Here is a 26,435-nt window from a genome sequence, read left to right on the forward strand (position 1 = left end):
ACCAAGACATACGAAAACCTCATACATCTGCTAAGTTCAAACCTTCTAGGAACAATTCCAATAAGATGCTTCATGTCTCCTGCTCTTTGCAAAAAAAAAAAAAAAAAAACACCAAAAAAACCCAACAAAACCCAACTCATCTATAATTGACCTTGACAGATATCGAGAACATTTGGCACCTATTAAAACCCCTTTAAGATGAGACCCTCTGAGCTATAAAAAGAAATGTAAATGTGAACTTTATACCACACTTAGTTCACTGGAAATACTACCATGGTAGGTTCAGTCAGTTATTTTCCATTGAGAAGTTATCTTAAAATATGTCCAGAACGAACTTTTTAGACACTTATTGAAGAAGTAGGAGCCTTCTGTTTCATCCTACGCATCTGCTTCTTGCAGGCAAACTATTAAAAGAAGCACCTGAGAAAAAGATCTGCATAGCATTGTCCTTGTCCATCTGTCTGGTCCACAGATAGGGACAGGGGACAGCTGGAGAAACAAAAAAACCTCAGTTAACTCTGGTACTGAGAATTATTCCCACTTACAACTTACATGATCATTACAACCTCTATCAGACCACATCTAGGAAGCAAAGACAAAGCCAGGAACTACCAACAGCAAGAAGCTCTGTCTTGGTTGACACAAGGGCTGCTGTCATTAAAGCCACAACCCACTGAAGTGTCAACAAACACATCCTTAATCAAAGAACAGGAGGAGAAGATATATTGGAGGTTTTAGAGGTCCAAGAACACCACTCCCACTTGAGAAATGGAAAGGTCCAGCTTGGAAATAGGGCCAGTCAGCATTTGGCTCTCCCTGACTAATTAAAACCTAAGTATTTGGCTGTTACTTGAGGTAACCCAAGGAAAAGCCCTCTTCCCCCAACACTATCCCCACCGCGGTGATCGGCTCCTCTGTGTGAGAGTGTCTCCCAGAACCCACTGTGCTGAGACACTTTGTTTTCCATAAGCATCTGGGTCAGATGTGACATAATCCCTTTCTGGAGGGAATTTTGGGAAGTGCTGGAAAACTGCTGCTTCCCAAGTGACAGAAGCAAGATTTTCTTTACGCACAGTGGGATGCAGGTGGAGGATAAAGTGAAAAAGTAAACAGAAATCTCATCTAATAATGCAACACGGACAAATTCCTAATGACCAAGACGCACTCTTCTTGCAACATCTTCACAGGAAAGCTCAACCGAACCAAACTGCCCACACAGACCTAAGAAATTCATGCACTCCCAGCTCTGTTCCCCTGGGGAGCTGGCAGGGATCCTTCCCACCCCAGAGCCACAGCTTTAGCACTTTGGCTACACAAAAATCCCACTTTTTCTCCTGAAACACAATAGCTCCAACAGCATCTCACGGGCCTCCAGTGTGAAATGATGAGCGATTTCTGTACACCAACACAAAACGTGCTCAACTGCGAGTGCACAAACACAAAGAGCTATTCTTGCTCAGAATCAGGTCTTGCCCAGCGCCTTTTGCTGTCATCATTCTCGAGCTGGAGCACGCTACCCTGTACCAGGCTATTCACCAAAACGTAGCGTGTGAATCACGAACTGGGCAATAGCTGCCCATCCTTGAAAGCACAGACATTGCGATGCTGTGGGGCAAGGCTTGAATTCGGTTCAGGGCCTTTCACTTGATGAAATTGTAAAAAATTGGAACAGTCCTTCTGGCTTTGGCATTAAACAAATCCTGCCTAGTAGAGGGAATGCCTGAGTGCACTGACAGCTCAGGACAGATGTGCCAGGATGGATGCAGAGCTACAAGAATATGGGACTGAACTGCAAACTCTCCATCTCAAAAGCAGTAGACAGATCCTGCAATCTTAAAAGACTTAGAAACAGCACAGGTTTAAGTTTAATAGTTAGCTATTGACCATGTCAATGATGTTAGGTGAATAAACATTCAAAAATTTTAGAATTTCTCTGGAATAAATTAAATCCAGCTACTTAGAAATTGATATCCTGAAAACTAAATAAGAGCTTTCTAGCAGTCATAATAAAGTTTCGCCATTATGTGGATTACCAAATAGCAAATATAACAAAAATAACTCATTTGTATAAAATTGTTGTAAATTAATAATAAATAAGCTTTATTATAATAAAGATTATTTGAAGCCTGGGGATTAAAAAAAACCCAAACAACAAACACCACCACAAAGTAGCTACATCTAAGCACTGTACTGACTACCAGTGGCACAAGACCAAGTCTTACTTTTCTTGCAATCACCAACATTTGTGGTTTTTCAGTATGCCAGTCTGATATTGTTCTTGCCACTCACTCTGGCAAAAGCATCTGTACTGAGAACTGTATCCTTACCCTGTGCGGGGTTCCCAGAGCCTCCAGGTTCTTTAAGGGGCAGCCTTCCTTGGTGTTAAGCACGTAAAAAAGACCCACAGGCCATATGCCTGTCAGGTTACTGAATGCTTTCCATTCTGAACAAACCTCCAGGGGTGTCCTCTAACATTTTCCAGGGTCACATGGATGAACTCCTCATTCCCCAAAGACAATTACCAAGTTAGATCTGCTGCAACTGTTAAAAAATTTAGGTTTAGGATTATATGGAACTACACAACTTGTCTTTATCAAAGGTGCTTAGGTGTTGGGGTTTTTTATTAAAAACCAAAACCAAAACTGTTTCTTGTTCTCAACTTTTCCGTTTAGCCCTCTTTCACATTTCATCTACCAACTTCCCTGCTATTGCAGGGGGCTGAAGTCCCTTGATCACCTCCCTAGCTGTTCTCAGAAACTCTTAAGTTTTTGAGGCTCCTTGATTTATTTTTTTGTCCATAGTGCTTTAAATTTGTAAGAAGGTGCCTGTGATCCTAAGGCCTGTAGTAAGTTCTGGTGGATTTTTCATGATTTACTGCATTTTTCATGTTTGTCTGTGACAAAAGAGAACTTAAGCAAATGCCCCTGAGGGTCCACTCATATCTTGCTAAAGCAACCACCCCAAAGGAGTTTGCTTGCTAGTCTGCAGCATGGCTGGTTTGTATAAGAGAGTCCTCTTCACCCTTCCAAGGAAGTTTCAAGTGAATAAATGACTCTGTTGGACTTGGAAGCAAGTTGTCCAAATTAAAACTGCATTCTCAAATGATTATTTTAAAATGACAGAAAATTAACCAGTCTGAGGTGAAACCTTGTGAGTGTAGTTTCTCCAGTGGCAGAGAACTGGGCTTTCTGCTCTTGATGCAAAGAAATATTTCAGTTGTTTCAAGACACATTTGCCATAGTTTAACCCTTAATTAATAAACATTAATAAATAAGCCTGCATGAAAACTGTGTTCTGTGAGAAAAATATACCAGAGAATATTGATATTTTTAATCTGATTCTAAAGATGCAGCTTCAAAATGCAAACTTGTTTTGACTGTGCAAATAAATTTTTTAAAAATTGTTTCTGGAAGCCCAGAAGTTGGGCTTGAAACCTCTCAGTGGAATTACATTTTTGTTCAAGCAATACAGCATAGTTTGGAAGCCACAGAAAATATCTATTAAGACAGTTGATAATTTAGAGAAAAAATGACCCCATCTGAAACAGCGTCTGCAGTGCTGTTCTTTGCACCACAAGAAAAATATTATTGTACTGCAGTGTGTGAAGCTTTGTAACAAAGATAACACCAGGTCAAAATAATCTAACTTACAAAGAAAGGCTGAGGTTAAGGTCTTGCTTTTACTGTAAAAGATGTAAGTCCAGAAGGAAGTTTAACATGAAGAAAGGGATGGAAAAAAGATGAAGTGAACAGAGAGCTAACAAACTTTTTTCTCCTGTGAACAGTAAAGGCTTCCAACTCCAGGAGGATGTCTTCCAATAATGCAAATTGAGGTAAGTAAATTAAGAGACCTTAGGAAGCATTGTTTTGAACATGAAGAAATATAAGCATAGTGAGAGCATTATCAGAGCAGATTGCTTAAGTAAGGCTTAAGTAAATGTAGAGACCCCAAAGAGAACCTAGGGGAAACTACATCCCTGCGTTAGAAACTTCAGTGCCTTAAACAATGGAGAGGACGAGTCAGGTATTTAGGAACAACAGCTCAAAGTTGGGTTGAGTAAGGGCATACCAAAACTACCTGATGGGAAACATCAAACAAAGGGGGTTTTGCATTAGGCAGTTGCCCATGCAGCAGTGTCGAGTCTTGGTCAGCCCTGGGCACGTGTGGTGGAAGACAGAGTTACCAAGAAAACTTCATGGAAGCAAGAGAGGTACCAGTGAATTTGGCAATCTCCATGATTAGGAAACAGCTGAGCGAGATGCAAAGGACCTGAGGTACAGGCATCAGAAAGGAAATTAGGCGCTTATCCCCTTTAGCTGAGTTAGTTCTGAGGTAAGACAATGACAGAAAGGACAACAGAAAACCCAGCAGTGACAAGAAGTTCACTAGGTGCCAGTTTTGTACTGATGACAGCAGGAGGGAACGGAGCAGGCTCTGAATGAAACCGCTCTAAAACAAACTGAGAGTCCAGAGAGAAGCAGCTGTAGAAAAAGAGGTTCTGATAGGGCATTTGTTAAAAGCAAGATGAGATAACTCAGAAAACTCAAGCCCCATGTTCCCAGTGGCATGCTGAGGACATGTGGGCAAGCAAGCTGGTGACCACCCCAGCCGACAGCCCCAGGGAGGACAACCTGGGGAAGCAGGAACTGTCAGGGGTGGCGAGAGCAGAGGCAGCTTCCCCCCCTCTCTTCTCTCCAGCACAATACGCTGCTCACTTCATTCAGCCAGCCTGTAACCTGTGAATGGGGACATGGAGTTCAGCATCCGTGGCTTATGGGTGGATGCTCAAGCTGACAACGCTTAAAGGTTTTAATAAGGACCAACAAAATAGCCTTTAACAAAGGCTTGGTAAAAACTGACAGAAAATCTTCCTGTCAGAATGGTGTTGAATTTTCTGATGTTGCACACAAAAATCTCAATTATACTTTGGTATTAAAGTAGGCATAAGGATAAAGTCCTCCATTCATATATGGCTTGCTCAAATCTCCAGCACTCCTCCACAGGCAAAGCAAGACGTGACAATACGCTGTCACATATGCACGTGGATCAGCCAGGCATCAGCTAAGAAACAAACACGCATCACTAATGATACACCTTTGCCTCCAAAAACCAGGCCATTCGCACCTAAACCCAGGAGCAAATTTCTCCTTAACTGCAGCATCATTAGCCATAGAGATCTATCAGTAAGTCATCCTCTAAAGAAGCCACAAACAAATACCACCCATCCTCAAGTAACAGTAGCAGGGTCGTGCCATGGTGCAACAGAGACGTACTGGGCTGCCTGAAGAGATGACCACAGCTCCCCATGCCGCCTCTCTGGCTCTTGCCTAATGCTGTCTGCTGTCACCACATTGGCTGTGATTTCCCGAATTCTCAATTCCAATTTCACATAAAATTACTCCAGCGGTATTCCTAAGAAAGAGGCAATCTACTGGGGGGAGATCAGTGGGAAATGAAGATACCAAGCATTTGAACACCATGCCAAGCCTGTTGTTGAGTAATCCAGATTTCAGCAGAATTAAACAGCACGCAGTTATACAGGACTACAAACATCTGTTTTCAAGAGGTGTCCAGATCATTAGCAGCTAATTCTACATCTCTGTTACATTCCCTGCCATATGCTGGGGGATAATCTCAGCAAGCAACAGGGATTTGCATCTCAAATCCTAACAAATCTGCTCTGCAAGGCTTCATGGTTTTTCTTATGTCACTCATTAGATAATACCTCTCAGCTGCTCCTCTCTGCTCTTTCCATGCCTTGCGTCTATTCTTTACCAGCAACCAAAGGCTCCTGCAACCTGCCTAGTAACTACTGACAATTCCTTCATGCCATCCTAGAAAAAACTTACTCCCTTGCCAAGGGTAAATATAAAATTTACCTCCTGGATAAACTCACACTCAGGCTGTCCCTTCCACCTGCAAGAGGTCTAAGCCAGGACAGTCACACGCACTGGGCAGGACTCTGAAAGTTTTTGTCCATCATTGGTGGGAGCAGCCTTCTGCTCTCATTCAATCTCCTGGTTAGGGCTACATGTCTGTGCACGCAGCAAACAGCATATAAAGAACAAAGGGAGAAGATCTGGGTTTATAAGCAACTTCATTAACTGAACATCAGAGATCTTTTGGGCACTTTGCTTGGCAAAAATCAAGGTGCCTACACTGAAAGCTGTGACGGTACTTTTGTGGCCATAACAAACATGTATGTACACAAACAGAATTTGATCTTTGACATTAAGCAATGATAACAACAAAACCGGAGGTGACTGCAGTACTGACAAGAGACGGACTCCTCTGGAGCCCAAATGACTCCCTCCTCCAAGACATAAGCAGAGACATCATGAATCCATCACACTCCCCAACCTGGTGGCATCCCTTCTCTGCACAAGGGGGTACAAAATCTCACTCAAGCTTTGGCCTCTTTGTTCCCTAGCAAGGTGTTACCTCTGTTGGGCTTTCTGACAGACCTACCAGTTGCTTCAGCCCCAGGGGCATCTCCTGAATGCCGGCTGGGAAGTGGAGCAGCTGTCAGGAAGAGCTGCTGGTGTTTCCATCCTGCACATCCCATCCTCCAGATGAAGGACGGCAGTGGACTTGAAACGATCTTGAATGAACTGTGGCAGACCAACCTCAGGGTGGGGAGAGCCGTGAGGATTTAGCGGTCCAGTCTCCTGCCAGCCCTCAAAGAAGCAAGCAGCATGATAAGAAGTTCCTGCAAACCCATCGCTTCCACCGAAGCCATGAGTGGTGCTGCTGCTGGCGAGGAGGGATGTGTGGACGGGATATTTTTATCTCCTCTTCATTCCCATCCCTGTCAATCCAAAACAAACTTCAACTAGTTAGAGGCGGGAAAGATGGTTCACGATGAGAAAAGGATTCCCTCGCTTGATTTGCGTATCACCACTGGATACATGGATACGTGCCACTGCGGTGGCACAGCTGCATGAGTCCTGGCTTCCCAGCTTCCAGTAACCTTTCCAGACTAAAATAGCAGACCTACTGCTTGATTTTTAGCAGCTGAAGAGCAGCAGTAAACCACATAAGTATTATGTAAAATGATCTTTTTCTAAGTATATGTTTATTGTGCACAGAAGAAGTGGATTTAATTACAAACAACTGGAAGTTTTTAACAGTCTGGATTGCCCCCTACTCCCTTTCTAAAAACTACGGTTTGGCAGCAGCTTTTGGGTTTCATTGCAAGTCTTCTAAGTATTTCCTTGGAAAGACTTTACACTTGGTCCCAGGCAAGAAGTCAAAATCAACATTTAAAAAGCATGCCCTGCATAATTTCCAGGATTCAGCAGCATTAAGGTATACTTATGGAGGCCAGGAGGAGAACTGCTTTTTGTGCTTTTTGACTTCATGCATAAAGCTGGTCTTCAGACAAGGAAGTTTATATTCCAAATAATATTTTTAACTACATGCGGTCAAGTACATAACTTATCAGGCCTTTCCTCATCCCCCTCCCAAAATAAGCCTGAATGGTAAATATCTTTGCAGTATTTAGTTTTTGCTTAGACCTCTACTAGGAGCAACAGATTCTCAAACCTAACACAACTATTTGATGGCAGAAAAAGTTTCAAATAGCGTTTTCTTAAACTCCTTCATACAGTAAAACTCCAATTCGGGCCCGATAGTGATAATCGGGCTAAATTGGCTGGTTCTGTACTGAAGTGGATTACACGCGATTTCACGGTGTGTCACCGTTACTTTGTCCAGGGGACAGAGTGCTGTCCCCTTGCCGACGGGACGGCAGCACACAGGTGACTCGCTGTTCCCACTGGCTCCGAGAGGGGACGGCTGACACTGCCCTCGCTCGTGTGAATAATCCCACTGAAATCACCAGGACTGACCTCCGTGGAGTTTGCAAGACTGAAACTCCTGGTTTGATCCAAAGGCCAAGAATGACATTTCACCCATTTCATCTATTTGCTAATCAAACAGGCCTTTGCAAATTGCTTCCGACTTTCCAATAGCAGTGCGCATGGCACTTTTGGATATGCATGTTTAAGGACTATCCACTCAAATTTTATCTCAGTTTTTGTTTGGGGGAAAAACAGATAAGGAGTATTTTCCTTGTGAATATTTGAAGTGTTTTTAAACAAAGACATACTCTTCTGAAATATCGGCAAATTGAGTCCTGCATCACTCACCACCTAAAACCACAAAATGCTACAGACAAGAGATTAAGCTTCACAGAAGCAGAGAGAAATGAGAGCACAAGTAGTGCTAAGGAATCAGGCTTAGAGGAGAAAATATCTTTCAGCTTTTACAGTCTAAAAGGTATTGTTATATGTTTTTAATCAACACAGAAAAATCGGGTCTATCAAATTGTGAATTTCCTGTGTGGAGATAAGGCAAGGAAAGCATCAAGAGAGTGTTTTATGCAGTATGTTTCTTCCAAGCAGATGGTTTTCACTGGTATTTATAAAAAACAAAATCTGAATGCAGATCTTCAGGTTACAATAGCATGCCCTTCTCCTCAGTGTCTCCGTTTCCTCCCCTTGTAAAGTCCCAGTCCCACAAATCCCCCAATGCTCCAGAAAACCTCCCAGCTAACCAGCGATCTTGAGATTTTCAGCATAAAAAACAACCAGGAAAAATGCAAAACCAAACAAATACAACCCACAAACTAAAAATTTTGTTTGTCAGGGGTGGGGAAGGGAAGAGGAAGAGGTTGTGGTGTAACGCATGATGAGGATGTCGCCGAGAACAAGAAGGACAAACCCTGTAAAGCGGTTGGGTTTGGTTTTTTTTCTCCACCCCTCATTTCTGCAGCAGCATCTCCCCATCGGAGCTGCCAGTCAGGCACAGTCCAAGCTTTGCACCCTGCGTGCCCCAGGGGACCGGAGCCCCTCTCCAGGCACCACCACTGAGCAGTCATGCTCTGTAATAGTTTGGGGACAGACAACCAAGACAGACAGCTGCTGGTTTCCACTATGGGCTGTCTGTGCTCCAGGCTATGTGGACTCAAAGCAGTTTGCTATCTCCACCAAGAAGCCAACAGAGCTCATGAACTCTGGGAAAGTAAGTGACGGGATTGCGCAGTTGTTGGCGTCCCAGTCAAACTGCCATAAACAAAATTAAAGAGTTAGAAAGGACTAAAGCAGTCGCCTTGCTTTAATGCCTGAAACTTGTCTCCTGCAGTGTGAGGCAGGATGAAAAGCTCAGAGTAACCCTACACTGTTTTCCTCGGAGGTGGCAACTGTGCTCTCTGAATGCCACCCAAGGGAGCAGATGTAGCACAGGCATCAGTTAGGGCACTCACCTGTACACTGAAACTAAGCCTGTACCTACTCCTCACTTACTCAACCGACAGGCATGAGCCCAGCTGTTGCACTGCCTCACAACTCCTTTCATCATGTGAAGGAAGATGGAGGTGAAGGTGGAGCCCCTTCGCTTTCACCAGGAGTAAAGAAGACATCCTAATCCCTGGGGTATTCTGCTATTTTTTGCCTTGACAAAAAGAGAAAGGACACTTAGAAGAACAGTAAAAGTGTAGTTCTGAGGTTACTTTGATTTGCAATGATGAGAAAACAGAGATGGGCTCTCCACAAACATGTGCCAACTAGTCCATGATGATAAGCTTCACAACTTTCTTACAAACCATGGAGCTGGAGCCTGGAGAATCCCTTCCACCAGCCTTTGGTTCCTGCACACGCTGGCACACAACACACGTTCACCAGTAGCAAGACCATGATCTTAATTGTTTCAGTATATCAGGGAAATCTAACATCTCTGCAACATGACAGGAACAATTTATAGTTCAGGGTCACGTTTCTGGCTGCCCTGACTGCCCCATAGCCAGTGTTGAATGGGCCAAGGGAGCAGCATACGCTTTACAAGCTCCTCTGCAATGCAACCTGCTCTGCAGCGGTCAGTAACAGCACTTGGTCAAGACATCACCGAACTTCAGAATCAGATGAATGCTCCCAAAATGCAAGCATTAGATTTTAAAAGCAACTTATTTGGGGTTACTGTTCCTATAACTTAATGCAGAGGAAGCCTGCGGTAGGCACAGATGTGAGAGCTGCTCGGTGGGGCTGGGATCACAGCACTGCACAGGACAGCCCAGGGCAGGAAGATCCAGCCAGGGCTCAGAAAGCTCTCCCATCACATCTGAAATCGTGCTTTAAAATGAAAGCCTCTTCCATGAAAATCCACATAAAAACACTTTTCCAGTCACGTTGGCAGAATTCCACCTAACACATAAATCACCTTCAGTTCACAGGGAAAGTTGCAGGGGACATTTTCACGAGCAGCTCCCACAGCATTTTCCCACTGGCGCTGTGATAAATGCCATCCCCATGCAGGGCACACACATGGGATGGGTGAGGGGTAGGGCCCTCTGTTAATTTGTTTTTCCACTGAACCTGATATACTTCCTTGAGGTCAAAGTCACGAAGTCGCGGCAGCATTGCTATGCACAAATAAACCTGTGTGAAGCTGCGCTGGGGTAGGAGCGTGTGGATTTGGTTTCTGAAAATAGTGCCGAATACATTGACAGCCTAGTGCCAAGCTCAGCCTTATGGGACGGACACGTACCAGGGGACGGGAGGCACCGGGCTGGTTTGGTTAGTGTGTTGTCTATGATTTCTCTATGGAAATCCCTCCTTGCAAGAAGATTTAATTGTGCTTAGGATGGGAAAAAGGTGAAGGAATAGTCCTTCAGTTGGAGGAAACCCCCCCAACTCTTTCTCCAATTTAGAATCAGAATTTAACCGGGTTTTCCTAGGAATTTCAGCACTCCCCCACCCCTTCCAACACACTACAGCAGAGACAGAAGTGGCTCAACATAGCAAGACTGTAGATTGTAAAACTGCATCTTATTCCTTGTTAGGAACCAACCCATCCTCCTCAGCATCCAGTTCCTTCACTGGGCAAAATAAATAGTAGCAACTTTCTGACAACTGTTTAACACCCTCTGCCTCCCTGCCCACCCCACATTCCTCAATGCAGAGAGTATTCATCAACTTTTTTTTCCTTTTAGTGACATGCAAATCTTACAGAATGCTGCTCAGACACAGATACTGTGGATTTTCTTTGCAGAGGGAACAAGTTAGAGGAAATAAAGAAAACTTCAGTGAGCTATTTATAAAGCATACAGTGGCTTGTTCCTCAAATGCTTCACTGACCAGGGCAACAATGAGAGTAAGTCATGGAGTTCAAATTCCCTTCTTGAGACACATGCTTCAGATCTGAATATCTAAAACATCATGGATTTATACGCCTGGTAACCAGGCCTTCTTATGACAAGTATCCGAGTTGTTCTCACTTCAGGGAATTGCCAAGTTTTTTTCTTGCCATTTTTAAGTTACAGCAATTAGAAGGAAATTCAATGAAATCATGCATATTTGTGAATAAGTACACTCCCAAATTTAAGGGAGCCAGGAAAGAACTGCATCTAATTAGAACTAACTGCACTCTTCAAGGTTCTTCCTCAATGAACGTGAGCACACCTTATGGAGATGTGTGGGTATCCATAGCACACAAAAGGGCCATAAGGAAACTACTCACATTTCTGTTGGGATGACTATTAATCCCTTTTTTCTGACAGTACAGGTTTTTATAAAGCTAGGATTTCTGGCTAACACACTTTTCAGCTAGACGCCTGTGCACAAGTGGATCTCCAGAAGCCAAGGTATTGTCTGCAGGAGGCTGTTCAAGGGCAGACAACACTGGAAAGGCACCAAAATTTTATGCAAAGGTGGCTCACATTTCCATGTAAAAAGCTCACCTAGGCATCAAGCAATGGGGATTAGCTCATGCAAATTGCATGAAGCCCACCCTTTAGACTGAAATGCTGTAGCCAGGATGGATAGACCAGTATCTCTCTCCTAGTATAAGGTCCAACTCTGATGAACAATATGTCAAAGCAGCAAGTAGTTCTTTATGACAAACACTCAAAGGGTCTAAGCCCTCCACCTGCACAGGGCAAAAATATTCACTGACTTCCAAAAAATCTCTTGAGGTTACAGGAAACACCAAAGAAGGAGAACCTGACCAAACCACCAGCTAGTACAAATGCTTTCAGTAATAACACTCAAGAGTGTTAAAAATTAAAACATCAGTCACGTCGTTTCAGCAGTGTTACTGGCAGACTAACGGGCTAACATGCACACAAACCCTTCTAGTTCTGCATGGAAATTTTTGCTGGAATAATTACATGCCTGACCATGACAGCGTAGTGTATATTTAAAGTCAAGATGGGACGGCATTCTACAAACTCAAAAGAGAAATTTCTCATCCCTCCTTCCCAAGGAAGCCATATAAAGAACAAGGGTTAATAGGGACTTACTAGATTCTTCTAACAGAAGAAAAATGGGTAGACATCAGGTATGGAAACCAGAGTGGTCATAGCTGGAGGCTACTTCCCTAACCCTGACTGCAGGGGTTTCACCCAACCTGAGAGAAGAAAACAAAATTTCTCTAGTCCAGATATTCTACCTTCAGGCACCTGCCAGTCCTGCCCCACACACCTCTTTAAGGCAGCATACAAGAACACGAACACACCTTCAGCACACACATTGGAGGTAAATGTTGAGAAACCAGAGAGAATTTGAACGACATTTTTGTAGGCAGCTCCAAAAACTTCACAAGTGCCTCATGAATCAGACAGAAGGAGTTTGCTTGTACTTTATTACAGCAGTAAAGTTTGGACTATAAATAACTTTATGGTGCTTGGGTCTCCTCTCTCTTCTTTTCCTGTTCCTTAATTTTCTTTTATTTATTTCCAAAGAATTTTTTCTTTTAAGAAGCACCCAGTCCTCCTCTCTCCCATTTCTTCACTGCTGGTCCATTCCATCAGCTATTCCCAACCATGACACTGCCAGGTCTAGAGAAACCCTTGCACAGGAGACAGTTCAATTTAAGATGTCCCAGTGCAGAAAGGAGCCAGCAGTTGCACAGAAGCAATCAAGACATTTTGTCTGCTCTGGAAACAGATGATGCTGACCTAGCAACAGGACAACAAGCTTCTGCCAGACCTGTTACACCTAAACCAGCAGCAGTTTGAGCCTACCAAGCCAGCCACTAGTTGAAAATAAAACAGCACAGGTGAGACCTAAACACCACCATTTAATTGATATCTTGCTCAGCAGGTAACCTCTTTGTAACTATAAATAGAGGGTATAAATAGAGATTTTCACAAGTTTGCATTTCCCTTTAAAGTCAGGCCACACATTCACACCTGAAAACCCTCTTCCCATTCCCAAAAAACAACTTCACAGGACTCAGCTGCCCTAATAACAAACTTCTGACTTCAGTCAACTTGTGTGCTAGGCGAGTCTTCTTTCAGGCAAGAAACATGGTGGTTTCAGTCGCTACTTGAGATGCCAGTAGGTGCCACCGCCATCCTTTCAACAGGTGGAAAGGAAAAGCTGCCACCTTCCTTCAGAATAACAGAGATGGAATAAACAGCTAAAAAACAATAGTCAAAAAGAGAGCATTGCTGGGGTGGAGTTTTAGCTTTGAAAAAAAGTCTCCAATAACTCTGAAATTAGGCCCGTGGCTACACATGAATGTGGCCTGTCTAGAATGATGGATGATGATCTTTACCCCACCAAGCATTTAATGAGTAAAAATACAGATTACCACTAACACAGAGATTGCATATATGCTGGGGAAGGGGAGAGATTATGTACATCTATGGTGCTGTGTGTCTGCACAGCTGTGGTTGGTCCTAGGGATCAGGGGATCCCCCAGACTCCTCACTCCCTTCCCACAAAAATCCGTGCTTATGTATGCACAGAGCATCCCTTCAGCATTAGCTGTAACTGTGAAAGTAATTATTTTGCAGTTTGGATTTCTATACAGAGAACATCATCCTAGCATCAATACAGTACGCCATCCATTAGCAGACCTTCATCGTAACACTTTTATAGCAGTGCTGCTGTAGGTTTCCTGACACCTTCCGTTGCCAGATCCTGTCTGAAGCAATAACTTTGCCAAACTTCAAACATGCTGGCTGAAGCTCTCCACGCCATGTGTCTGCCTGAGGCTAATGATTTTTTGTTTGTTTGTATGGAGGTGGTACAAGGAAAGAGTCACAGTCAGGAGCTCTTGAGGAAAAAAAAAAAAAAAAACGACCAAAAACGACCAAAAAAACAAAAACCAAAAAACCCCCAAGACCCCACACCACACCCAACAAACCACACCACCCAAAACAAAGAAAAAAACAGGGAATTATGAGTAGCTTGCCTGTCTCCTTTCTATGAAATTTTAAAACGGTAGCAGGAGAGAAACTATGTTACTACGTGATCTAAAGCATAGAGGTGCTAGTGCTGAACACGCTACATCACTCTGAGGTTCAGCGAATATTCACCAAATCACATCACAGGTCCTGGAGCCAGCGTTGCTTGCATACTGGGTAAAGCCTTGTTAAAGTTTGCAAAGATTTTCAGGTATTTTTTTCAGGGTTAACAAGCTCCAGACCCAGAAGATCTCTGTTTACCAACTGAACAGGCAGCAGTCTATGCCATAAAGCACATTTTGTATACAGCAGTGGGAACCGGATAGGACTCGTCTTGCAGAGGCTCTTCATCATAAAGAAAGACCTATAATTAGCATACCACCTCCTGGTGTCCACAGCAGGATCGTCATATCTGTGCTGGAAAGTACTGGGCAAATGGAAACCACAGAGATTCCCATGTCCAAGTGTTCTTGTAGTATCTGGTAATTACTGGGAACCCTATTGGAAAATATTGTAATTCCTTCACCACTAATGACAGTCCATTTGGAGAACAACCGCGTACTGCTGCCCTGCCAGCTGCTATCGCAGTGCACAGGGGGCAGGTTGTTCAGCAGAGCCCCCCTGTTACAAGATACTCGCATCGCAAACTTCCCCTAGGACTGAACGCAGGATTTTTTTGTTTTTTCCTATTCCTGCTTTTCTTAAAGGGGAAACTAAATACTGACTCGGTATAAGATGTTTAGTGTCAAAACTCTTGTTCTCAAGAATTAGGAAGCAACAGGATAAAGGTTCCCTCTACATTTTTAATCTATTCTGTTCTGTACATCCTTTACACACTCCTCTAATTCTCTCCTGCTTTTTTGCAGGGTGTATGCCCCCTCTTCTAGCTCGCAATGCATGGGGCACAAAAAACAAATCGGTTGTAAGTGAATGCAACTATTGTCAACAAGGACAAGCTCCTGTGAGATGGAATTTCGTCAAGTGCTTGAACACATGCCTATCTTTATAACCGCGTATCTTCCCCTCCCCAGCTGCCTGATCCCCGAGAGAAGCAGTGTCAGGACAACCACCTCACTGTAAGCGAACAAGACAGGGAATCACAACAAGAGAAAGGATATCTTGTGGGATTTGCCATTAAATGCTGCCCTGGAGAACCAGACCGGCTTCGTTCTGCTGCAGAGCTGCCGTGGCCGACCGAGCAGCACGCAGCTTCCATAGCAGGCACCCATCTGTGCTTCTCGCTCCCTGGGTTGCACTTCAGAGCATCTAAAGCTCGTGTTACAAAAGCGCTGAGTGTTCACAACCATGAGGTCCATGCTCTAAACACATGAAGCGTTACTAAAAAAAAAAAAGTTGAGTACTACGGAAAAATTAGCGTTAGGCAAAGACCGGGCATTTAAAGTCAGTGGTAGCTTCAGACAATTTTAGCTTTAGTCTGTGGTGGCATTTCCCTCTTCAGCATCTATGAAGGAAGGAGAACGATACCACCTCATTTCACAGCAGTGCCGCGCACTGACATTTATGAAGCATTCAGTCCCTGCAGCGATCAGTACTACAGAAAAGCCCATGAGGAGTTCAACAGTTCTTTATTCAGTACAGGGTATGGATGGTGTGTCATAAATAGGGCACAGGGTGACACATTGTATGAGGAGGATAAGAATATTGAATAGCTGCTCATTCACTGCACAACATCCATCTTGTGCCCTGAATGAAGTACCAGCCCTGTGGAAAAAAAATACAATGTAAACCATACAAGACAGTCTTTAATTATATGGTATGGAGGGGCTTACCATGCAGCATACGCACAGAGAGGGTGACTGTGGTTAGTCTTCATGCTGATATTTCCTAGCTTTTTAAAGTATGTTTTTCTTCCTGTATAATATATTCCCCCTATAAAAACTTCAAATTTGCATGCCCTATATTCATATTTGTACCAATATAAATATTTCTGTTAGAAACATTTTTACTTAAGCACTGATGTAGGTAAGATTTGGAATGGCCATTATTTAATATATTGTAGTTTAATATAAATACCTAAGGTGACAAATGCATATATCTATACTGGTATACTGATATCCACATTTCCTTTTCAATATGGGAATAAGCTACAAGTATTTTTCACACAGGTAAGAGTTCAGCCCGAGAGAGTGAAAAAAAACTTAAGTACACAAAGATTGGCAAAGCACCAAGACGAGACCAGCCCAAGTTCACTCTCTTACAGCAAACCAGATCACAGAAGAGAAGGAAGGTCATGGTAAAGCAACACATACACCAGGAGAGCTGAGCGACAGTTTCAGACAGGGTGGGTTTTTGTTGCAAAATACTAACTTATCAAAAGCATTAAAATCCCTCAGACAGGAGTACAATTCTTGTTTCCATATACTTGTCATAAGATAAAAAACATAAGTGAAGTTGAATTATACTTTAAAGTCTTAAAAAAAGATAGAGGAAGACCCACATTACTGTCACCAGTGAGAAAGCATGCACAGAATGGAATTGTTTTATGGCAAAGTTTAAAATCCTTTCCTCCATAAGCACACACTTTCAGTTTTAGAGCCAGGATTGTTCTCAAGCAAAAAACCACCCCATGCACTGAAAAAAATCACCCTCCAATACCCAGTAGTAACCCTGAACTCACACTATGTTGCCAACATAACAATGACTGTAATCTTGAAGTTGTGACTTGTACAGTACACTAAACATAATCCAATGAGATTACACCTGACTGTTTTTGTGAAAGGAAAATGCACGAAGCAAAAAACTACTCCAAGTACAAAGTCAGATTATTGCTTCAAAAATAGAGCAGATATAAGATCTTTGCTCTACTGAAACAAAGAGAGGTTTCAGGAATCGGGAATTTACCTCACACACCTGCGGTGATGAAAAAGGACTGAAAAAATGATGAAAAAGACCTAAAATGAATTAACATGACATACAGATGTCCACTGAGTAACTACACCCATGCACTGCACATCCCTGAGCACTCGGATAAAGTGAGGAACTTCTCCTTCCAAAAAAGGAACTGCAACATGGGAACATAAGTATCAGCTGTGCTAAAGAGCACTAATCTGAGTAATACCCCAAGTAACAGACTAGAGCTTACAGCTGTAATGTATGTTATATACACACTACAACATCAAAACATATGCAGGCACAGATACCTGTGACTTAGTGCACTCCCTGTATTCTGAACAGCCGAGCACACGATAGGAGGAAACACTCTAGATTTGCAGTACAACTTTGCAGCCCTTGAAAGCATATGAGCTAACACAGCCATACGTTAAAAATATTTAGTTTTGGGGACCGACCAGACCTGAAGCATCAGTGCAGTTTTCATTTAAAATTCTATTATGCTCAAAGAAAGAGCGTCCACCTGTGTTTTCCTTTGCTATCCACGTCAGCGATATGCTCCTGCAGGAGCACATCAGCCTAAAAAGCTGGAAGCACAAGTAAGAAACCATGAGTACCTACTGCAGCTTTTGCCATTGAGCCTTCAACCCCAAGCGAGGACACATCCCTGGCTCTGTACTTCTTCCGTCCTCCCCCTCCCTGCCATCCTAACTCCATTTCTTGGAAGAAGATTCAGCTGCAGCTTTAAATCCCAGCTAGACGCTCCTGCCCCCCCTCATTCAATATTACTGTCCTGCGCTATTTGCATGTGCAATCCACAGGCATCTAGGCAAAGTCTCAGCACAGAGACACTCAGCAGACACCTGCAGATGTACATAAAGTGTAACCAAATGTACCCCAAACTTCGTATTCCAGTTTAGAAATAGAAAATTCACAAAGTTAACAGTGAGAGCGGGATGCAGGGGAGAAGCAGCAAGGGAAGGAAGCTAACTGGAAAACTGACAGTCCCTGCGCAAGGAGCAGGGAAATGGGTCTCTTAGGCATCCCAAGATTTACAAGAGGGCCAAAAAGTGACTTCCTGCTATTCAAGTCCAGGCTGAAATATAATAAAACACTGCCAGCATAACACTGACTCATATCCATCAGATTTATAAATCAGTACTTCGACAAAGAATGCTCTCTCTGTTGGCTTCACCATAGATGATTTCAAATTGCTAAGATAAGTTGTTTAACCCACTCAATGTTTAATGTCATTTCTGCAAAAACCAGTTTGGTGGCACAACATGTTAGAAGCAATATTAAAAGACAAGCAACTGAAATATTGCCTACTGCAAATACAGAAGCCTATCAGATAGCCTTTAAGTCATATAAAGGCTTGCAGATTAACATCAAAATTAGTCCTACTGTTTGGGGGTTTTTTTTCTCCCTGATTATTTCATCTACAAAGAAAAAACAATTCTCACAGCTCCTTCTTCAAGGACTTGTTCACTACAGAAAAACCTCGGAATATGTTAAAAAAACAAACCAAAACCAACCCCGAACTGTAAAATACCTATGGTGTTGCCTGTGCTTGAAAGGAAAGCCACGTCGGTTAGAGGTGTGATTTCTTACCAATACAGTCGCAGCATACAAGCTTTAGTCTTTACACAGGGGTTGCGCAACCTCCTTCTCCACAAGAAGAAAGTACACCTTTATGAACAGACTTACATCAGTATAGCTACAACCACATCAAAAAAAGCTGTACTTCTAGAATAAAAACTTTTACCACTAAGAGTCAGAAAACTACGTCCAATATTGTCTTCTAAAGCTCCTTAAAGTTCAGGTCCTCAATTACAGGCTACAAACACATACCGCAAAGTTCAGGGCCAAATCTTGCTATTTATCACATGCGGTACCACACACACCTCAGGGGATAGGAGGCTCTTGAGTTACTTGCAGACATTTGAAAATATTCCCTATTCTTCCAAGATGTTCAGAATTGAGCAATCCACTTGTGCAGGATAATCTGTGCTCCACCTGCACTGTGCTGGGGGGGGGGGGGGGGGGCAAAAAAACATTTCCAAGCCCCTTTGGCTTACCTGAAGGCCAACACATGACTTTCTACGCCCGTTGGCGTTGGGGTCACGTACCGTACGCGCTCAGACATGGCGCAACGCAAGCGGATAAAGGGAAGGTTGTCTTTCCAAGGGGCTTCCCTCAGGATGGGAGCCCAGTGCCGGAGCATCTCCGGCCGGGCAGCCCTGCGCAGAGATAAGGTGCCACGCAGTAAGCGGGTGCTGTAGCGCGTGGGAGCGCGAGGCAGCGAGGAATTAAACGAGCCCTCGGTTGTAGAGGCTGAAACTTGCCCAGCGTGTGTGTTTTGGGAGGTGGGGCGGGCAACAGCAAAATAAAAAACGAAGGCACACGGAGAAACTCAAGGCTTTCTCCTCACAGAAAAACCGCACCAGCTCAATGAACGCGCCTTCTTCGCCTTGCGGTCCCGGCGAGCGGCTTCATGTCAACAGCCACTTGGGGAGGGGGGGAGCGGACATGGCACCTCTGCGGCGACCGACCGAGCCCCCCGAAGGGGGCTGAGGCGGGCTGTCACCTCCCCCGGGCCGGCCGCAAGCTCCCGCCACAGCGACGGCTGCCCTGGCACCCCGGCCCGGCACCCCGGCCCGACCCCGGCGACCCCCCGCCCGCCCGGCGGCGGCGGCGGCGGCAGAGCCAGAGCCCGGACGCGCTGAGGCGCGGCCGCCCACGTGAGCGCGGCGCCCCGCCCCGGCCCACCCGCGACCGCCGCCCACTCCGCGAGCGCGGGGCCGCCGGGCACCGGCTCTGACAGCGGCTTCTGGGCCGACCCGCACCTGCCGGGCCGGGCCGGGCCGAGCCGAGCCGGGCCGCCCCGTTCCCGCCCCGGCTCACCCAGCAGCAGCAGCCGGTGCGTCTGCTTGTACTCGCGCTTCTCCGCCTTCAGCGTCTTGTCGATGCTCTTGCTCCGCTTCTTGTCCGCCCGCTCCTTGGCCACCAGGTCCTGCCGCAGCCGGTGCCGCACCTGCGGGTCGCCGTGCTCCCCCGCCGCCGCCGCCGCCGCGGTGGAGGGGGGGATGTCCGCCTCGCCGCCGCCGCGGCCGCCGTAAGGCGCGGAGGGGTGCGCGGCGGCCAGGCGGGAGCGCAGGCTGTAGCACAGCCCCATGGTACCGGAGCTGCCCGTTCTACCGCACCGCGGGCATTGCTCTCCGCCGGGCCGGGCCGGGCGGGGGCGAAGCGGAGGCGCCCGGCGGCCTCTTAAAGTGGCCCCGCTCCGCCGGGGCTGCGGAGCGCGGTGTCCCGTCCCGCCCCTCCCCTCGGCCGGTCCCCCGCGCCGCGGCCGGCGGCCACACGTGATGCGGACATGTTTACCGTATTCTCTGGAAAGCGGCCCCCCCCCCCCCCACCACCCCCGCCGCAGCCTCCCGGTGGTGGCGGGGCGGGGAGGGGGAGGGTGAGGGGACGACGACACCGGCGTCCCGCCGCGCCCCGGGGCCGGCTGCGGCTCTGCGGGCTCCCCTCCTCGCTCCTGCCCCGCGGGGAAGCCACCGGCCAAGAGAGCCACCGGCGAGAACCGTCGGTCAGCTCTGCCCGTTTCCAGCCAACCCCCCCAGCCACCCTCAGCTGTTGCGTCCCGGCCGCGGTTGACCCCAGCCGAGGGTCCGGGTCGGGAGGTGAGGTGAGACGCCGGCCCGCGGGATGTCGTGGGGATGCTGCGGCGGGCGGGAAGAGCCCTGGTCCACGGGAGAGCCCCCGTCCAGTTTGAACACTGCGGCTGAGCTCCTCCGCCACGACGTCTCAGCCCACTGGGGATCGGGACGTGACACCCGAGGTGCGCGCCATTTTCGTGCCCCAGTTTTTTCTGCGCTTCCTGCCACACACGTATTTGTATTTGTCAGTGGCTTCTTGTTATTTTCTACCGACACTGTCAGCCAGCGGAGAAGTTAATGATGGAGCTCGCTCTCTCGCTCTCCCCCTCTCCGCTGGAGGCACCGCATCTGCCTTCTTACAACAAACTTCAAATTCACCTCCTTGGTTGCTATCCGTTTACCTGGCTTGGGGTGATGATGCTGGTTGTGGTAATCTCCCCCTCCCTGGCAGCACGCTCCACGCACAGCACTGCCAACTTTGTCATACTGTATTTTATACTCATCTCCGGCCAGCTCTGAACGTTCACTTGCAATATGACTAATACTCTCTGGGGCCTGGCCACACATCCTGCATTCTGGAGTTAGAGCTTTCCAGCCAGCTATCTGTGCTGTAGCTTCTCTTCTGCAAATAGCCTGTGTGGTTCTCCCTGAAATCTCAGGTTCTCTTTTGGGGGCTTTCTCACAAGTTAGATGTCTTCTTGATACAAATTTCTCTTTCAAAATCTCCTGCGAGTCTGTGTCAGCAGAAGGGTAGATCTGTTAAGAGGGCCGCAGTGACCCTTTCTTCCCTCTTCGTTACCACCACCCAAAAGGCTGAGCAGGTCATATCCTCTATGAAACCTTAGAGTGTTTCTGTTGCTGACTCAGCAGGACAGCTCTGACAGGGTAGGAGCTGCCTTGCAGGAATGACGGAGCTGCCCGCGGAGGTCCCCGTTAACCAGGTGAGCTAACCAGTTCTCTTTTTTTGTACCTTTTGTTACTCCTACTCTTAGGACCCAGCCTCAAATCAGCCCATTTGACTTTGCGCTGAAGCAGAGGACGAGCGGTGCCCCGGGTCCGGCCTCTGCTGGAAGGCAGCAACAAAGAGCGTGGTCCTGGCAGGCGGCGGTGGCATTTTGGTGAGGCTCACCCCGAGCCCTGTCCTGCAGGAGGGAGCTCGGGCTTCTGCATACTGGCTCCCTGGCATCCTGTTCCCAGAGTGGTTCCAGGAATAATCAGCAACGGCAAGTGGGGATGCCAGAACAAAGTTCAGGAAATGCGTTTAAATGGTCTGTGAGTTTGGGCTCAGGCAGAGACATGAGCAAATGCTCCACAGCAGGAATATGCCTGGAAAGACTTGCATCTGTTCTGTAAGGAGACGCTGTGTGTGTGTGTGTGTGTCCCTCGTAGGAAGGATGTTGGTTATTTCAACAAGTTTATTTCTATTTGACTCACTTTCAGTCAGGTCTGGTAACTGATGGCCAAGTTCTTACCTCTTCGCTCCTGCAAGTTATGCTGTGGAAAGTCAGTGGGTCTCTTCCTGGAGAAAGGCATCACCTGAGCAAAGGGAGAGAATGCCTCCTTCTTCCCGTTTATCGTGTTGCCTGTGTGCCACTCAAGGCACCTAATCAATACCCTGCTGCCTGGCTGTTACAGCAATTACTAAGTGTACACATTAAATCGTTACACAGCAGACGAGTTCACTTTACACATCGCTATGAGCCCAGGCTTCAGCAGCAGCGGCTGCCTGTTGCAGGAATTAATCCATCTCACATCAGGCTCGAGATGCCCACATGACTCACTCTCTGTCTCCACTGCTGTAATGCCTTTTCCTCTGGGACTGAGAGTTCGTTCTGATGAACACACCCCTGAGAATGTAATATACCAAGAAAATGTAAAGGTCAGCCTAGAGGATTATTAATAGTGGTTTTCTTTTTCTTCCTGTGCTTTTTGGAGAGGCACTGGAACAAGAGGAAGCTTATGCTTACAGACAGGACAGTTCTCTGAAGCATGCTAGGTTGTGGGGATCTGTCCATGTGCCACCTGCAAAAGGAAAGGGAGCTCTTGAGGGCTGTGAAGAAAACAAATCCAAACAAACCCAAAAGGTAAAATGAGGAACTGGAAAGCAGCATTCAGCCCATGAATTTGTTCCCCTGGCTCTGCAGGTAGACAAGCAGAGGTTTTCCTGCTGGTGCAATTCACAGCAAGACAAGTTTAAGATCAGGTTAAGATTACTTTGAAAACCTTTCCAGTGCAGGTGACAGGTTCTGCAAAGCACACCAAACCTCTCTTCACTGTAATGGCCATCCTCTCCCAGGTATGATCTGAAGTAGAAATCTGAAAATGAAGTAGGATTTCAAAGTGGAAGATGGGCTTTCCCTCATCCTATTATTCTAAACCCCTACAATAACGTGTTTCAGGAAATCAGAAATTTCACATCCTGGTATAGTCCTGGCTATGGCCCTGCCTATAGTTACAGTATAGATGTAGTTACTCGAATGCCAGCTGTTAACAATGTCAGAGGCAAGGTTCATCAGCTTCCCTGTTTACACCAGTTTTAGTTGGTGGCAAAAAGTGACAGCAAGGATAAGGTCACATATTTCACCTGGGTAGAGAGTGCATGACACAGATTGACTGCTTTTTGAAATCACACACAGTTTCAAAGACAGCAGAGGAAATCACCTCAAAGATCAAACCATCTTCTGCCATATATAAATGTTGTTCATCCGCATTGTACTTGGAGCATTTATGCTGTGGGACAGATTCAGGCTTAAAAAGCACAGATTAAGTGGGTTTCACAAAATGCAGTTAAAGAATATGTTTCTAAAGGGCACTGGTCATGCCCACAGACACAGGGTATGTATCTACCCCACTCTGCCTGCGCACGACAAACCGCACAGCTCACGGCAATGTGTTCAGCTTCATTCAAACTCCTTAAGCAACAAACATCACAAGAAGCAAACGGCCGTGCATGTTGAACTGAGAGCTTGTACAGCCCAGCGGCCCACTGGGCCGAGGCACAGCTGTACCAGCCCAGGAGGAGTTCTTCACGTCAGGGACATAAGAGGGCTTTCTGAGGCGCTGAGCCTCAGTTTGCTACTCCTCCATACATCTCCTCTACCACTCCCAGCCCTCTGGCAGCCAAGCAGAGTGGGGATGACTTAAAACCCTGCCCCTTCCTGAATCCCAGCAGGGAGGGAAGGGAATAGAGAGTTGTCCTTCCCCAAGCACTGGGCTGCAGATCTCTCTATATTTTTATTCTGTTGTTTCTACCATCTGCAACGGGGCGGGGGGGTGGGAGGGGGAGTGGAGAGGTTAAAAAGCAGAGTGGGCCATCTGGGAATGCAAAAAATACCAAGGAAGAGAGGGAGTAACTGTGAGACTGCAGCGTTAAAAGAAGAGACATGGACACACAAGCAAAAAAACTTGGATCAACACCAGGAAATATGTCATCAAGAGAAATGTAAATGAGTAAAATTTGCATTTATTTGTACCTTGGGAGGGAAAATAGTTGATTGAACTCGAACTCCCACCCCTGTTACTGTAAGTGATCTATACATGCAATGTTCACTTCTTGTTGCAAAACACCAGTGTGTCAGACCCGCTCATCAGCTTCTGGCACTGCCCTCCCACAGGCAGTCCTCTCTCCATTGCGCCGATTTGCACTCAACTTTTCCAATGTAGGTGGCTGTAGCCTGGCACCTCTGTTAAAGGCATCTCAAGCAAAGGAGTTAGCTTTTCAAACAGGCCCCGTGATTGCTGTTCACAGTGTGGCTGGAGCAACAAAGGGTGCTGAGCACCCCTGAAAAATAAATCATGCCACCCAGTTGCAAAACAGGGCTTTTAGGGCATAAGGAGAGTAATCTGCATTTGTGGAGTTTGCTCAGTGTCTATAAGGTTGAACACCCACTACAGACTGTGAGTGTTTTCCACTAATTTTAGCTGAAGCAGGTTCTATCTGGTCTCTGCTTTTGGTCCTTGGCTTCAGGTCAATATTATTTTGCTGTCATTCTTCTGTTTTCTACATTGAAGTCTAGACTTAAAAGGGTGACTAAGCACCTAATTTCAATCTTGGATTCCTAAATCCTTGTTTAAGTATCAATCTAAACTGTTAAGTTTTTGTCTTCTTTCAGAAAGTGTGAAAGCCAAGAGGTCCTAGTACCTATAACCACAAAGCCACTGTCATCGACCTTGTCACATCTCTTAACTTAAAAGCCAGTTCATCTGTAAAATAAACATCATGATACACAGATAAGGCACGATGGGTAGAATTAGCTACATTTGAATTGTGTTTCAGATATAAAATGACAAAAGGTATTAGTGCTTCTAGTCATGGGAAAGTGTTCTGAAGACATGGTCAACAAATGCAGAGTTACCATTACTGCACAGCAGGCTTTCAGCTTCCCACCCTGGGCTCACGAGGACATAGGCTGAGCAAAGCCACCTTCATCTAGGAAGATATTCAAATCCGTCCCCTGTATAAAGAGGGCAAAGTCTTCACGTGAGGAGACCGGCGCGTATAGATATGGCTGTGGGAGGGGACAACAGCCTGGTCTAAATGTCAGTTCTGACTGATACCCTTCCAGTCTATCTTTGGTTCCCATAAGCCACAGGGTGAAGTCCTGGACTCCAGGAGCAAAGCTGTGCACTTCACTGTGTGTGGTGTGTGGCTGAATAGATAAGCATCCAACTTATTAATATCCTGATTAGTTTTATGCAGGTGGTTTTTATCCCAAAGCAATTTCCATGAGATCTTTCATCACCTCATCCAGCATTTGTCTTCTCTCTGGTCCTGACAACGCAGTGAGGGATAAAAGACTGGCTGTGGTGAGAAGAAGGGCATTCAGAGGTGGCAGTGGGACTTGGATATCTGTACCTGAGCGTACAGCATTATGGGTTCAAACTGACATTGTGCGTGTAAATTAAAGTGTGACTATTTGCTCCTGGGTCCACTCCTCCTGCCAGACTTCTGAAGGCACTCATGCAGGTGTCTTTGAGTACTAACCATAGCCTGTGCTCTGGGGAGACTAACTGCTCCCTGACAGGTGGGCTTCACTGGGCACAGAACCAACCAGTGTCACCATCCAAACTCCAAAGTACAAACTTTTCACTCTGTTGAATACAATAAAACTTGCTACCTTTCCCCCGACTATCTTTATGGTTGGTTTCCCCTTGACTGTCTTGGTTTTCAGCCTCATGCCCCAGTTATCCTTCAGGAATATCAACATATTCCCCATGTCCCCCATTTTTTTTCCCCACCCACTGAAGACCATGCATGAGTTTCCCTACAGTGGCTTTCGGGGTTCTAGAGCTGTCACCTGAAAAAATATTTATAGCTTCAGGTGGAAAAAGAGTAAAGCACATTGTCAAATTCCCTCCTTTCAGAAATCATGTAACCAGATGACCTACCCAATTCCACTGATTTTACTGGGCTTTATACACATATCCAGCATTAACCTGCCATGGAAGAGGTGCTGTGAGTTGGGCTAGAAAGCCACTGGGGTTACACTCACATAAACAGCAAAGCAATATTTTGATAAAGCAGCTTATTTCCATTTCTTAACTGCTTTTCCAACAGCCTGCAGATACTTCCTGCTTCCCCTCTGTCCCTCTCCAGCAGATAAAGTGACACATTTGTTGTTGAGATCATTGTGGCACCTTTAGCAAGCCGGGGTTGTCATGGGACTCCCTGTATAAACAGCGCAGGTTTTCAAGGATAATACGCAGCATAAATGAGCAGTCTTGTTCTGTCAACAAAA

At 45.8% G+C, this 26,435-nt stretch overlaps 1 protein-coding gene and 1 long non-coding RNA gene across 2 annotated transcripts in view; one reads left to right on the forward strand and one right to left on the reverse strand.

Moving 5' to 3' along the window:
- Positions 1-20,326, reverse strand: part of GNAS (GNAS complex locus) — a 161,783-nt gene extending 141,457 nt beyond the window's left edge. The window contains exon 1 of the mRNA XM_069804285.1: positions 19,943-20,326. Coding sequence (XP_069660386.1) covers positions 19,943-20,213 — 271 coding nt within the window. The 5' untranslated portion in view covers positions 20,214-20,326. The remainder of the gene's footprint in view (positions 1-19,942) is intronic.
- Positions 20,327-20,716: 390 nt separating this feature from the next.
- Positions 20,717-25,818, forward strand: LOC138689403 (uncharacterized). Its single transcript, XR_011328251.1, has 2 exons — positions 20,717-20,879; positions 21,690-25,818. It is a non-coding gene; the product is annotated as an uncharacterized lncRNA (long non-coding RNA).
- The last annotated feature ends 617 nt before the right edge of the window (positions 25,819-26,435 follow it).

The sequence above is a fragment of the Haliaeetus albicilla genome, chromosome 2 (assembly GCF_947461875.1).
Source record: "Haliaeetus albicilla chromosome 2, bHalAlb1.1, whole genome shotgun sequence".
NCBI classification, from domain to species: Eukaryota; Metazoa; Chordata; class Aves; order Accipitriformes; family Accipitridae; genus Haliaeetus; species Haliaeetus albicilla.